General features: G+C 42.3%; 1 protein-coding gene across 1 annotated transcript in view; it reads left to right on the forward strand.

Annotated features, from left to right (window-relative positions):
• Positions 1–14,595, forward strand: part of WWC1 (WW and C2 domain containing 1) — a 98,368-nt gene that overhangs the window by 46,744 nt on the left and 37,029 nt on the right. Inside the window, exons 9-10 of the mRNA XM_019505995.1 lie at positions 5,689–5,931; positions 10,870–10,959. Coding sequence (XP_019361540.1) covers positions 5,689–5,931; positions 10,870–10,959 — 333 coding nt within the window. The remainder of the gene's footprint in view (positions 1–5,688; positions 5,932–10,869; positions 10,960–14,595) is intronic.

Raw genomic sequence — 14,595 nt, forward strand, 5'->3', positions numbered from 1 at the left:
ATAGAAATAGGTTCAGTTAGTTTGTGGTTTCACCATCTCCCTACCTGGGCAACTAGCTGGCTATGAAGGGCTTCTCAAAAGGTAAAAAGGCTCTACCCCAGCCTTCCGAGGATGATGGCTGTCAACACAATCAAAAGCAGATTTCAAATCAATGAAGGTTGCATCACCTTGACAGAACAGTGTTTTTAGATTGACCTTGAGCTCACAGCCACTCAGGAACAGATGGCTGGCTTGTTTCTCTCCCCACCAGAATTGTAGCTTTCAGCCAGTCTCTTGAAGAGCAATACATTTAAAAGCCGAACTGGACAACAATTCCCAGGCCATATTTTATAAAGAGGGATGATGATGATAGCAATCAGCCATTTTGCAGGGAACATCCCAGTATTTATATTGGTAAATAATTTTGCTGAAACGGGATCTGCCAGTTAACAGTATCCTCGTAGATTTGAGTGTGGGGTAATCTTCACCAGGAGCTTTATGATGACGGCTAACTTCTCTAATGGGTCATTCCAGAAGAGCATATGTGGTAAAGTCTACCAGGACAAACAATATTCTAGAGAATTAGTGGCTCAAATTGTTATCTAAAAGAACAATAACATATTTCCCAAGAATGTTTGAGATAAAAGCTTTACTATTTGAATTGATCATACTATTATAATGTATTTTGGAAGGGTAAAAAATTCTCATTCACAGCAAGTTCAAATGCCTTCCCAAGGGGCTCTTTGATCAAGCAGGTAATATATTCCATTCTGAAAGAACTAATTTCCTAATGGAATCTGAAGCTCTGTTTTCAAAAGTTTTCATCGCAATCTAAAGTTTTTTTTAATATCCAAAGCAGTTTGTTTCCTAGCAATATAATATCATATCATGAAAAGGGAATTGCACTAGCCACTGTGATTATTGATGACTTTTGACCAAGGTGGACCTTTTACATTTGTTTTATAATCCCTGAAATTCCTACAACTTAAACCATTGCCATATATGGTGTAATAGCTATAGCAATATGTGTTTAAAATCATTTAGGTCAGTGGTGCCTAACCTCTCTGACACTGGATCACATCATTGGGGGTCCCACCAGTCAAGAATTTGGTGGTGGGAAAGTGAGGACATTGTTAATTGCTATGGTTTTGGGAGCAATTGGTAGCTCTGTTACTGCCCCACCACCACGAATTTTCCAGACCTGTGGGGAACACCATGAGCTGGATTACACAGCTCCACAGATGGAGCCTGAAGGCTAGAGGTTGAGCACCACTGGTTTAGGTATATTTTTGCAAGTATGAGAACACTTTCTGAAGTGGAGTCTCCCTTTTGGTAGGCATAATTGGCAAGTGCCAGTGAAGTACAGATGTAGATCTGTGCAATCATTTTTGTGGCTCCTCACTTTTCTTAAAATGCCTTGCCCAAAACTGGACACAGTATTCCAGGTGAGGGCTTGCCACTAGTGAATAAAACAGACCACCTACTTCTTTTTACTTGCAAACAATGCTTCTGTTAAAACAGCCCTGTATGCTATTGGTGTTTTTGCAACTAAAGCATCATATTGATTTATATTTACCTTGTAGTCCTCTATACCCTCCAGCTCTTTTCTGCAGTACTGCAGCCTAGCCAGCCCTTCTCCGGTCCATATTTGTACATATAATTGTTCCATCCTAAGTGCGGGATCTTGCGCTTGCCCATAATTGAATTTCATTTGATTAAATTCAGATTATTTCTCCCGTTTATCAAGGTCATTCGGAATCCTAATCCTGTCCCCCAGGATCCACCCAGTTTGGCATCATCTGCAAGTTTGCTAAGTGTATACTCAATCCTATCCCCCCAAATCAGGGGTCATGGCATTTTGGAGCACAAGCTACTCTGAGCTCAGACCACTTCAAACCCGGCCCATGCTGCTGCTGCCACCATGAAAGCTACTGCTTTCATCTGCAGTACTGCCACCACCACTTTTCAGCACTGCCTGGTCACTGTGCTGCAACAGAAATGCCACTATAGCTCCCCAGTTCATGAGCCAGATAAAATGGTTCTGTTGGCTGGATACAGCCCCTGGGGTATAGGTTGCTGACCCACGTTCCAAATCATTCATGATGTGCACATACTCTGATTTATTGCAAAGAGAGAGGGTGGTCTTTATTGTTGAAAATTTTACCCTTCTCTACTTAAAACACATGTGGCCCATTAGCTTACTTCACTAAATGAATCAGCACAGACAGACCGCCCAAATACTGTTCCTGATTTAAAATAAAACAGTGTAAAACTAAAACCAAGCTTTCTTTCCTCTACTTCCTTCAGCTTTGGGAGTTGGTCAGCACTCTGTGCTCAGCATATCCAAATCCTGTGTCACTGATTTCTTTATAATGCAAATCTGGGCTTGTGCATGAATGATGTTGTTTAAATTCTTAGTCTGTGAATGCTGAATGGCTAAAGTTTTTCGTTAAGTGCCAAGTCGTCTGAAAAACATTTCTTTTTTAAAGATGAATAAATATTATTACACTTAATTTTGTAAACCTGCCTTTAATCCAAAAAGAGAGGGGAAATGGTTGCTTGCTAAGCAGGGTAAATTTCAGTTTAATGAAACTAAGAATTTGCAGACTGTTAGGAGCAATTTTCGTTGCAAAAGCCATATCCATGCAAAAAGGTGCCAGGAGTGATCATATTTAATACCAAGCAATCCTCTTACAAAATTCATACTCTTTCAAAATACACAGAGCAATTCTCAGATTATGAATTAATGCCACTGTTAATTCTTCACTGGAGTACAATGCTGTACCTAATCAAGCAGCCAAAAACAAAACAGCTCCTGCAAAAGCTAAAAATAGTCAGGATTAATTCATATTAGTTAAGAGTAAACAATCCTCCTGTGGGAACTGTCTCAGTAGTAAAAATTGGTGCCTCTGTGGTGAAATGACATCATCCTAATGTCCTCAGAAAGAATCAGGAGCTACACACAAATGTGCCATCATTTCACAGAACCTCTGGGCTCTGAAAGGGGTGAAGAGATGAAGTTGAATCCTGAGAGGCACTCAAGAGTCATGCGGCTGAAGAGCTCCACTGCTTCCTGTCATTTTCCCCCACCTTGCTGTGGTCCTTTTAACTGTGATAAACCAGGCAGGGTGGGTTTGGCCTGTACATATGGTTTGATCTGTACTGAGGTTTTGAACCCAAGTTAGTTGGCTGCCAATTTAGATTCATAGAAGTTTGGGTCAGAAGGGACCTCGGTAGATCATCGAGTCCGACCCCCTGCCCTGGACAGGAAAGAGCACTTGGGTTAGATGACCCCAGCCTGATGCATGTCTAGCCTCCTCTTATAAAGACCTCCAAGGTAGGGGAGAGCACCACCTCCCTTGGAAGCCTATTCCAGACTCTGGCAACCCTTACTGTAAAGAAGTTCTTCCTGATGTTTAACCTAAATCTGCTCTCCGTCACTTTGTGGTCATTGTTCCTAGTTACTCCAAGGGGTGCCCTGGTAAACAGAACATCTCCTGTTCCTTGGTGCCTCCCCCATGATGAATTTGTAGTAGGTCACAAGATCACCTCTCAGCCTTCTCTTGCGGAGGCTGAAGAGATCCAGGTCCATCAATCTCTCCTCCTAAGGCTACTTGAGTTAGCAAATATATTTGTACCTACTGACTCTAGCATCCACTCACAAACATTTTTGCCCCAAAACAAATTAAGCCTGTCTGTCTTTATTCACACAAATGATGTCCTCGTCTCATTACTATTCTTCGGTAGATCTCAAAATCTTTTATAAGAGGAGGTAAGTGTGATTGCTTCATTTTGCAGATGAGCAAAATGAGGTACAGGGAATTATGGTGACTTCCTCAAAATCACTCAGCAGTTCAGTGGTATAAATGAAACAGAGCCTAGATCTCCTGAGTTCCAGTGGTGTACCTGAGCACTCAGCCAGAAAACTGAGACTGGCAACAAGTTGTCTTTGATTTAACTCCAGTTTAAACAAGCCCTCAAGAGCTTTACAAGTACTCCTGCAGGACAGCAAATCAAGGGCATATTTACATGTGCTGCAGGGGAGAGGGGTAAGGCACTTTAATAGAGCAGCTCTGAGAGCCACTTTAATTAAAGGATCTTCAGCGTCTCATGTATTCAGTGTCCCATGCTTCAAAATAGCAATGGGGGCACTTTAACTAAAGCTCATTTGACCAGCTTTAGTTAAAGCACCCCCACTGCTATTTTGAAGTGTGGGGATGCTGAATACATGAGATGCCAAGGCTGCGCTAATTAGCATGCTCCAGCATGCTAATTAATCGAGTCTCCTCCAAAATGCTGTAAGTTCAGTGCGTCAGCGCAGCCTCCCTGCATGTCTGCAGGTACCTTATCTGTCCAACCTAAGACTCCCACCTCCCAGCCCCTTCATCTTATAGTCAAGGTGGCCAAACTGCTTGTTTTGTGGCATGGTACTTGCGGCTCTTGTCCTGCTTCTTGTCCTGCCCACTTCTCCCAGACCTGCCAGCTCAGCCCATACACCCCCTTTGAACTTCATGTGGAGGATTGGATGTGGCTCCCATGGTGAGTAATTCTAGCCACCCTTAAGCTATAGAGTTTTTGGTTTTGTGTAAATGCCTGGCAAAATCTTTTGTAACAGAGAAATACATTCCCACCCTCCTTGCTTCAGAACTTTATGTAAAAATGTTTCAAGTTTTCGACAATAGTTCATTGTTGTTTAAGAATCAATTTTTCTATGCTTTCTCTCTAAAGGGAAGGTTTCAGAAATATAAGTCACTTGACTAAAATGGAAACTGTTCTACAACCATATAGTTCACTATTAAAACTATGGTTCTCAGACTTGTGCATCTTCATTAGTCTTAGTTACTAGCATATGAGCTATCACTGTTGATTACTTCTGATGATTATTCCCAAAACCCGTGTCTCACTTTCCTTTGGTTCTTGAATGTATTTTGATGCAGCACTAAATATAAGAGAATGTAAAGTTGGTTATGTTGAGCCTTGGGAATTAAAACAGCTTTTTATATTAATAACCTGAAGTGAGCTTCTGTAATAATACATGGGAATTCTGAGACCAGGTTGGGGAATAAACTTGTTCATATGGTAGTTGCAGCATTGAAAAATAAAATGTTAATGTACTCCTAGTATGCCATAGAATGCATTCTGATCTCCCATGCATGTTGGATTTGTAGAATTAAAGGCTTGGAAGGAACCTCAAGGATTCCCTAGTTTAATATCCTGAACAAGTGTAGGATGTACTATTCCTGAACCATCCCAGGCAAATGCTTGCTCTTTGCACCTTAACATGGTTGCAAGTGGGCTTTAATTTCTAGAACCTTTTCAACATTTAGCACTGGGTGTTTTAGTACTAACTTGCATACTATTAGCTACTTTAGTATAAAAGCAATGTTTTATGTGCATATTCTCTCAGGGTACTGGGTTTGCAGCCCTAAATTAGTTCTCTCTATCCATAAAAAATGAGGGTGCCATTAGTTGAGTTGTACTTACTGGTATTGGAGATCTAAGAAATTGCAGTGTAAGCAGGGCCAGAAAATAAGGTGAAGTCAGTCTCCAGACTGAAATGCTGTAATGGCTACCCTGGGTGCTAGTTGTCCTGGTTGCTCTTTCTTATGTAAGTATGTGTCAAGTAGGAGCTGATTTCTAACCAATAAATGCACAGTAACTTTTTTTGTCTCCCCTCACTCTCCCCCACCCCTTTTTCTCCCTCCATAGAATAGCAAACCTAAAAATACAGCTGGCTAAACTGGATAGCGAGGCCTGGCCAGGTGTATTGGATTCAGAACGGGACCGATTAATATTAATCAATGAGAAGGAGGAACTCTTAAAAGAATTGCGGTTTATTAGCCCTAGAAAGTGGACTCGGGGTGAAGTGGAAAGACTGGAAATGGAGAGAAAACGTCTGGAGGAAGACCTTCAGGCAGCAAGAGATACTCAAAGCAAAGCCTTAACAGAGAGGTATGTTACTGAATTCAGAGCAAAGCTCAAATTACTGTCTAAGAGGCAGAAAGTATAAATTAAATGATCAGCTTTTTATCATAGCACAAAGTTTGTAGCAAGGTGCTTCTGTGTTCCAGGAGTGTCCTTGTAGAACAGAGGCGGTGTCAACACTGTGAACTCACTGTGCCTGATAGCTGAATATCAAGCATATGGTGTCATTTCATGTGAACTGCCTGATAAATTGGAAGCCAGGGAATTGCACTGGCACAGTATGGCAGGCATAATTGGCAATCGCTCAGCAGTACGAATTACCCCACCCAGATGGCCTTGTGAATACAGGTACACTGCCTCAGGTTGAGGAGGCAGGCTATGCAGAGCAGCATGATAGGCTTGATGGCACCATTGTCAGGCACAACATGTTTACTTTGCAGACATGGCCAGAGAGGACTTGTGCTTGTAATATGTTGCCTGAAAAGATAAAACAAATGAAAGTGTCTGTCTGCAATTTAGTTTTGGGAAGGCTGGACTGTATTACCCCTACCTTCAAACCTGTTGCTTCAGCGAGCTTAAGAAATGCAGATAGATCTCTGTCTGTCTCTGTCTCATCATAATTTTCTATTTCACCCTAATCCATGAAAATAATTATTTCATAAAATTGTCATATAGATTAACCAGTTTTTCTGAGCCTACCCAAGTGGATGCTTTTATTTAGCAGGATCTTGGTGTACCTGCAGTCTCCATGCTATATGCAGCCATGGACCAGGGCCTGGTAACTGCAGACAGATGAAATTTTAAAATCCATGCTTTTTGTTCTAGTTAATCTTTCAGTGGTATCCCCATAGAAACTGCTGCTTTTCAGGATTGTGGGAAGACACGTGGAGTATCCTAGTCTAAGAAACATGTACATTGAAAGAAATGCAACAGAACTTTCTCCCAAGGAAATACTTCAACTGGAGAAGTAGATCCTCTGGAAAAGTGCAGTAGTAATTGCATCAAAACATGTATGAGCTGTACCTCAGTGCAGTCATCAACTTGCAGACATACCAGGGTGTGGATGTCTATTGCTTACAGTCTGTAGTACTGTTACTCACACTCATGTTGTCCTGACTGTACGTGTGGATTGAATATACTATCTTCATTTTTGTGTGTGTAGTTTTTATTGTTTCATTTCCTCTATGAGTAATTAGCTGCCATCCTATACAAGCATGCTAAAACTGTTTCCATGCCTTTGTGGTATTGGAAAAATTCTACATATCTTAAAGGGTCCTGATAGCTGAAGTTTTTTTACTATTCTAAAGCCTATCAAGTTAAAATCATGGCCCCTGCTACCATTCCAAAATTACACCTTTTGCTTATGTTGAAACATTTTATAGGAAAAATCATATCAAGAGGCTGCAAAATAAGAGAAGGGGAAATAGGCTACTTCAGTTTTAGGCATATTTAATAAGTGCCTTGTTGTTCTGTAGTGTGTGATCCTGGGTTAATGATGTTTCTCAGACTACTCTGACGTCTTTATTGATCACATTCTTATACTACACATTCTAAATACACACTAAGTACATCTATGTGTTCGCTTTACCGCGGAGTTGACTAATTAGCTCTGCAGTAAAGTGTCACCGTCTACATATATGGTGGTATTAGGGCTCAGTAAATTAATTAACTCCACTGTAAGTACTATCAGCGACAGTACTGTCCTATGCGGAGAATTTTTGCTTCACCAAAGTGCATGTGTAGATAGTGACTGGGGCACAAAGGTGCTAAAGTATGGGCGCTGCTTGCTGCCTAGTCCTGCACTTTAGCACACTTTTGCCCTAGCCAGCCCTTCTGCCACCCAGCACTGCTCTGAAGAGGTGTAATCTATTGAGTTACTCCATATTTCCTAGATTCGATAAATTGAAATGCAAGATAAAATTTCTCTTTGAAAGTGTATTAATTTTAAAAATGACCATTTATCCATGGACATAAATCAAGAATAGCCTTGAACACAACAGCTAAGAAGACAACTTATTTTCTAAAAGAAAGGCTACCTTATCGAGTTAAGGATTACTATAATATCATCACAGTAGAAAATGTACAAGTTCACTGAAGTCTTCATCAGGCTTTTACACTGCAAAACTCTTACAAGCTCAAAAATCTTTCTTTTAGGCCCACTCTACATGTGAAGCTTAAGTCACAATTCACGATCTCAGGCTCCCTCTGCACTGGCAAGCTACTGTGGCTGGGAGCCCAATGTACCCTATATGGGGGGGGCTCCCAGCCACAGGGGTGCCCTATGCACCCCTGGGGCTGGAGCATGTCCCTACAGTCATTTCCCCCCCCAGACTGCAGGGAAACCCCTGCCCAGAGGATCGCTGCAATCCTCTGGCCCCAGGGATTTCCCACAACCTGGAGCCCTACAGATTGTGACAGCCACAACCACAGGGGCTGGGGGTTTCCTGCATTCCCAAGTCCTAGGGATTACTGAAGCCGCAATCCCCAGGGCTTACAAGCGTGAGAAATCCCAGACCCTGGTAATTGCAGCTGCTAGGATCCCTAGGGCTTGGGGGTTTCACTCGGCATGGTGCCCCACTGCAGCTAGGAGCCCTGTCAGCTAATGGGGCTCCCAGCCACAGGGGAGACCCTGTTACACGTGCAAAATAAAGCTCAATAGCAATCAGCTATAAAATTAGTACACGTTTTTGAGGTCTAACTTTGTAAATAGTTGGAGCTGCATAATTGTGTTACAGCTACTTTTCATGTGTAGCTGGTTTCATATGAATACCTATAACATATAGAGGGAGCCTTAGTGTTGATGCAGGCATCCTTCAAGTGGAAGATCTTAATTCTGTAACTTCATGTGGCTTACTGATCTCATTTTTCCTTCTAAGCCTTGGCTAACATTTGATGCTACTTTTGCTTAGATTATTCTAATTTTCATTAAACTATGTAATATAACTAAAGTTAAAATTTATCTTATGCCAATATAAATCAAGAGTAACAATCTTCATTTACCTCAATCATGTTATAAAGATAAATAATGGAGATGCAAGGGTTTTTGTGGGTGATGCCTTTTACTGAACCAACTGCATGGTTGGGACAGACTTAGCCAAGCTTTTGAATGCAGTGCATTCTTCTTTAGGTTACATCATGGCTACAGCACCACTTTGGTACTGCCAAAGATAAATACCATAATTCCTTGATTCCAGGACAAGGTCCCCCTCCTGCTCCCCATTTAACATGGTTGAGAGAAAGCACCTCTTCTTGGAATTGAGTCAGTTGGGTGGGACAGGTAGCTGCTGCATCTCTGGCTATGATGCTGGGTCAGGCCCAGAGCTACAGCTGCTTCCTGCCCCCTCCCTCCCCACCCATCCAACCACCACACTCAGGCAGTACATCAAGTGACTCTTTGTAAGCATAGAGATAATTATATGGAGTTCAGGGCTGCTTCCAAAAGCCATTAAAGGTCTAAGCTGTGGAACTTCTTGGTAGAAGTTTTTTTAAATGTTTGTTTAGCTGTACCTTGTTGTACAGGTCTCACCATTGATGGAACTTGAGTTTGGCCTGTTCTTCCTTATTCTAGAAGAAAGAGGGCATATGATATACAAAAGAAACATCACAATCCAGTATTTTTTTTAATTGGGATCCAGTAGACAGTGAAGATGAAGGGAAAATAATTTTCACAATAATAATGTTCATGTTTAACGTGCACACAGTATAGAAATGTTAATTTAGATAGATTACCCAATTAGGTGTTGCAGATGTCACCTTGTGGTGTTAAAAATGCAAGACGTCATATAGTTGGGTTACTGTTTTCACCCAGATCCAAGACTATTTCAATTTAAGACAACCCCTTAATAATTAGATTTTATATGTGGCAAATGTAAAAAAAATTGTTATAACTTTCCATGTCTAGAATCTAATTAACAGAGAGTTGTCTTAAATGAATTCTCCCACTGCTGCAGCAGAGGCATGCAGTGGCAGGGGACATGAATTAGGGGGGCAGGCAACCTCCTTGCTGCCTTCCCTCTGCAGCTTCCATTTCCCATGGCCTCTTTTCTCCCCCACCCCTACCACAAGGTCTCCATAGCCTCTACACCCTCCTTGTTCTGCTTCATATTAGACACAGCTCTGGTTCCATTCCCTCCTTGGGCACAGAGCACGTGAAAGCTCTAGTCCCTGCCTGGCCATGCAGTGGTGACGGCAACAACTCTGACTATAAGAGACTGCGGCATGGCTGGGCAGGGGTTGCAGCTTTCATGTGTTTTGTGCCCAGGAGGGAACGGAGCTGCACCTGACAATAAGCAGCAGTGGAGCACTGGTGTGGTCGTGGGGGTGGGGGCAGGAGATAGGTGGAGGATGTGGGGGCAGGCAGCTGCTGTGGCTCTGACTCTGGCCCTGACCCATGGTGGGGGCCAGAGTTGGAGTCACAGCAGCCATCTGTCCCACCTTAAATCCAGGACAAGGGACTTCCTTTCCATGTTGAATTGGGGGGAACTTAGTTTTAGATTTGAGTATATATGGTATTTGAATTCTCCAGTTCAGAGAAAATTATATTTATGGGAGTAATGATAATTAAGTTATTAAATCTTGGCTATGGGTCTTATTAAATACCCATTGAGTCACTATGCACCAGAAATAGTTTTGTACTTACCTTAAGTAGAAGACTGACGGCATTGGGTAATATTCCCCCTGAATTGTCCAAAAAAATACTTCTATAAAAACAACTGAAGTCTGATTCTAGAAAAATACCAGTTAGTGATTTCTACAGTTGTGGGAGAATTCAGAGGACAAGATACCAAATGTCGGTATTCCATGAGCCTGTAAAACAAAAACATGCCTGTATTATGCATAAAACCCATTTATCCTGTGTATATCCTCAGTAATCTCAGTAGGCTTGCATAGAACTATTTCTCAGTCTGCATTTTAATTTATAAATATCATCTTAATTTATTTTTCTATTTCTGTTGTCTTCTCTAGATTGAAATTGAATAGCAAAAGAAATCATTTGGTTCGAGAACTGGAGGAAACAACAAGATTGGTTGCAATGTTACACACCCAGCTGAAGAGGTGAGTTTTTAGCTTTTTACGGAAATATTCAGATGCTTTGGACTCGTGTCCATGCACTCATGCCTTTTCCCTTTTCATGGTGCTCCAATAAAATCTTTAGATGCTGCTGGGGAGTGGGGGAGATGAAATAATTCAACACAGTTATGCAGCTAAAGGTCTGATTCTTAGATACGTGTGTGTGTATTGATGTCACCCATGCACATGCATTTTTAAAACTTGGATTATAAATTTACACTTCTGTCTGTAAGCATACACGTTGTGTTTATAGAATCTGTGAAAGTATTCTGAAACAGTGTCAAGAATATATTTTGAGAACTAAAATGAGCTCTGTTCAGACTATTTTTGAAAGGGATGAAGTTAGTAGGTTTGAGACCAACTGCACATTAGAATAAAGTCTTCCATAGATACAACTGTGTAATTGGCCAGTCTCATCGAGGAGAAAAGGTTTCTATCGGCTAGTTGTACTAAGCTAACACTGTCCTGTACTACTTTTCTTCTTGGAATTTGTTCAGAGATGTTTTCAATTGAGTATAATACTAAAAAGACAAAAAAAAAAAAAAGAAACTTTAGAACAAGATTAATATGCTCTATAGAAGCTTTGTTGGACAGTAGTTGGCTTTTTGTGGTTCTTCTATGTAGCAGAACTTTGTTGTCATATGTGCATTTCCTGCATGGTAGGGACCTGCCAATTCAGTGAGAAGAGTGTATAACTTGTTTGTTTACACTCTTTTTTTTCTGTTACTGCCATATGTTTGACTGAGGAAGAAACTTTTTGAGCATGGCATGAATGCTTGGGTGAATGCATTTGTAATCATGATATCATGCTCAGCCAGACTTATTGCAAGCAAGAAGAAGGAAGCTTCAGTTCTAAAAATGAAATTTAGAATTTATACTTTTTGGATAGAGTATGTCTACTAACTCAGAATAGTGTGTTAAATAGTTGCAAGTGTAGACTTGCTTGCTGCAGTCTCCCTTGTAATAGTCATGTTTTGCACAGTAGCTATTTTATCAGAAGCTGATTCGCTATGCATCTGCCAGCTGAATACATAAGGCAATGTTTGCTGGGGCTACATAAATTCTGTATACCAGGAGTAGGCAATTATTTTGACTGGAGGGCCGCTTAATGACTTGTGGTGATCTGTGGAGGGCTGCAAGGGTAGCCCTGCCCCTGACAGGTGCCCCACCTCCTAATTGCAGTCTTGGGGCTGGAATTAACACCCCTTAACTCCTGGTCCTCTCCCCTTTTCCCCTTGCCCCGGGAGTACTCCTTTTGGGAGGGCGGTGTGCCATTATGGAACCAGAAAGACAACAAAATTAAAATAAGTTGTAGTAGATGTTTGATTTTTAGTTTATGATTTATTTCAAAAAATATTTTTTGCCATGATTTACATGTGTTTGCACAGTGTGTGTAGAGGTAATTATATAATAGTTCAAAATAGTCTTATTCTTGTGTATTGTGGGTGGTGGTGGTGGGTACAGGTGTGGGGAGGGTTGGGGGGTTGCGAGTGGGTGTGTGTGGGGTTTGTGGGTGGGTGTGGGCTCCCTTGCCACATGCCCTCCCAAGGTTGCACAGCCCTTGCTGTGGGTGGCAGCAGCAGGCTGTCAGGGTGTTTCTGGCCCACAGCAGACAAAGCACTCTGGCAGCGCAGGGCTCCAGCTGAATCCTGGGAGCTGGCCCAACCCAGCCTAGCCCACTGGCACGTGCCTTTAATCCAGACAGGGCTAGCTCCATACCAGTACATGGGGCTCCCAGCACTGCAAGTAGGAGCCATGCACCATTGGGTCAAGCTGGCTCCATGCCTCCACATGGGGATTCCAGCCCTCCAGTGGGGAGCCACACAGGGAGGCATGAAACCTGACCAGCCCAATGGCACAGGGACTGGGAGTTGCGCGCTATCAGGCCAGACAGGCTCCGTGCTACCATGCTTGGCTCCCTGCTGGAGCCCTGGAAGCTACGCATGGGGACATGCAGCCAGCCAAGCCCAGCACAGACTGATGACATGCAGCTCCTGCCTGCTGGGAGCCCCATGTACTGGCACAGAGCCAGCCTGGTCCTGCTCAAAAGCGAGTGAAATGGGCTGGGTGGGCTCTATGCTGCCACATGCAGCTCCCAGGATTGAGCTGGAGCTGTGTGCTGCCCAGGGACTCTGCCTGCCAGGAGTGCCCTGAGGGCCTGCCACCCGCTGCTGCTGCTGACAATGCAGTGGGGACTTCTGCATCAAGGCAGGGGGACCCTTCCACATCTCCCTCACAACCTCCCCACTTTCAGGCAAGACCTCCCCTCCCCATTCCCCATCCAGCTGCACACCATTGTGCTAGGTGCTTCCACATGGGGCTCCTAGCTGACGTGTTGGGAGCCCTACAGAGGCAGAGGTACAGAGCCCACCCAGTTTGACAATGCATGATTTCTGAAAGCCCCTGCCTCCTGCTGACATTCAGAGGGCAGCTGCAGGCTGGTAATTGTTTTTTGGATAGGTCCCATGGGCCAGATAGAATGGCCGGGTGGGCTGGATCCAGCCCGCAGGCCATATTTTGCCTGCCCCTGCTGTATACTCTTCTTAAAAGAATGCAGTTATGGTTCTGATTATTTGAATATAGCTTTTGAACTGCATCACATTTTAACTGTCCTATAAATCCTATAGACAGGTTTATTAATATTATCTTATAAATAACTCTAGCCCATGGTTTAAAATAGCAAATCAGATGTGAAATATGGATAAAAGGCTCTATTCTGTGAACGCAAGCAGGTATAATGTTTACAATCTTGAGTAGTTTCATTGGCTTAAGCGGAACTCTAAGATAATAAGCACTTCACTTGTTAGTTGAGTATTTGCAGGTTAAGACTTGAAGGAGCCTTTCGCTAATCACATGCGTACAAGATACTATTGGATCAAAGGTGTAATAATTATCTGTTGGTTTTAGGATGATATTTTGTTTTCCCTTATGTGATGCTCCTCTAGAACATATGTTTGTACATCCTCTCTGATTTTAATGAAGAAATATGCAAGACCAGTGCTCTGGCAACAGCAGAACCATTTCAAATTACTTGCTTTACCCTTTTATATTTCCTTTTCTTAAGTAAAACTTGGAATGAATTTAATGCTCATGAAAAGAAAGGCTCAGAAGGCTGTTTAAAAAGTAGGCATAGTGCAAGCTTCCCACACACACACCTGCCAGTGTATCTCTGTCCAATTTATAGGCATCCTCTGCTATTTCATTTCTAAGTTTCTTCCGATTGGAAAAAAAATTGTGCTAAATTATCTGGGTTTTTTCAGGTGAACAAACATACTTTAAAGATCTGACTAACATGAACTTTTCTTTAGAGTCATTATGATTTGAAGATCACTCCTCAGAGGTAAATGGTTAATGGAAAATGTTTTTAGTTCTTCCATCTCATGGAACTGGAATAACTGAGGTGGAGTCTTCTCAAAGGTCTTAATTTTTGTATGGGTGAATCTTGCAAATGATTTCAGATTTGCTGGCTGCTGTGACAACTATAACCATATCCTAGACAGTTTCTGGCTGAACTAACAGATGGCCACATGCTGGATTAAGATCAGTGGTTAGGCAACTGGAAATGATTCCTCTGTCATAGACAGGCCATTGCCTTTTGTTCTGTGACATTAAGCTCTTATG

The sequence above is a fragment of the Gavialis gangeticus genome, unplaced genomic scaffold (genome assembly GCF_001723915.1).
Source record: "Gavialis gangeticus isolate Ggan-Ray unplaced genomic scaffold, GavGan_comp1, whole genome shotgun sequence".
In the NCBI taxonomy this organism is placed as follows: Eukaryota; Metazoa; Chordata; order Crocodylia; family Gavialidae; genus Gavialis; species Gavialis gangeticus.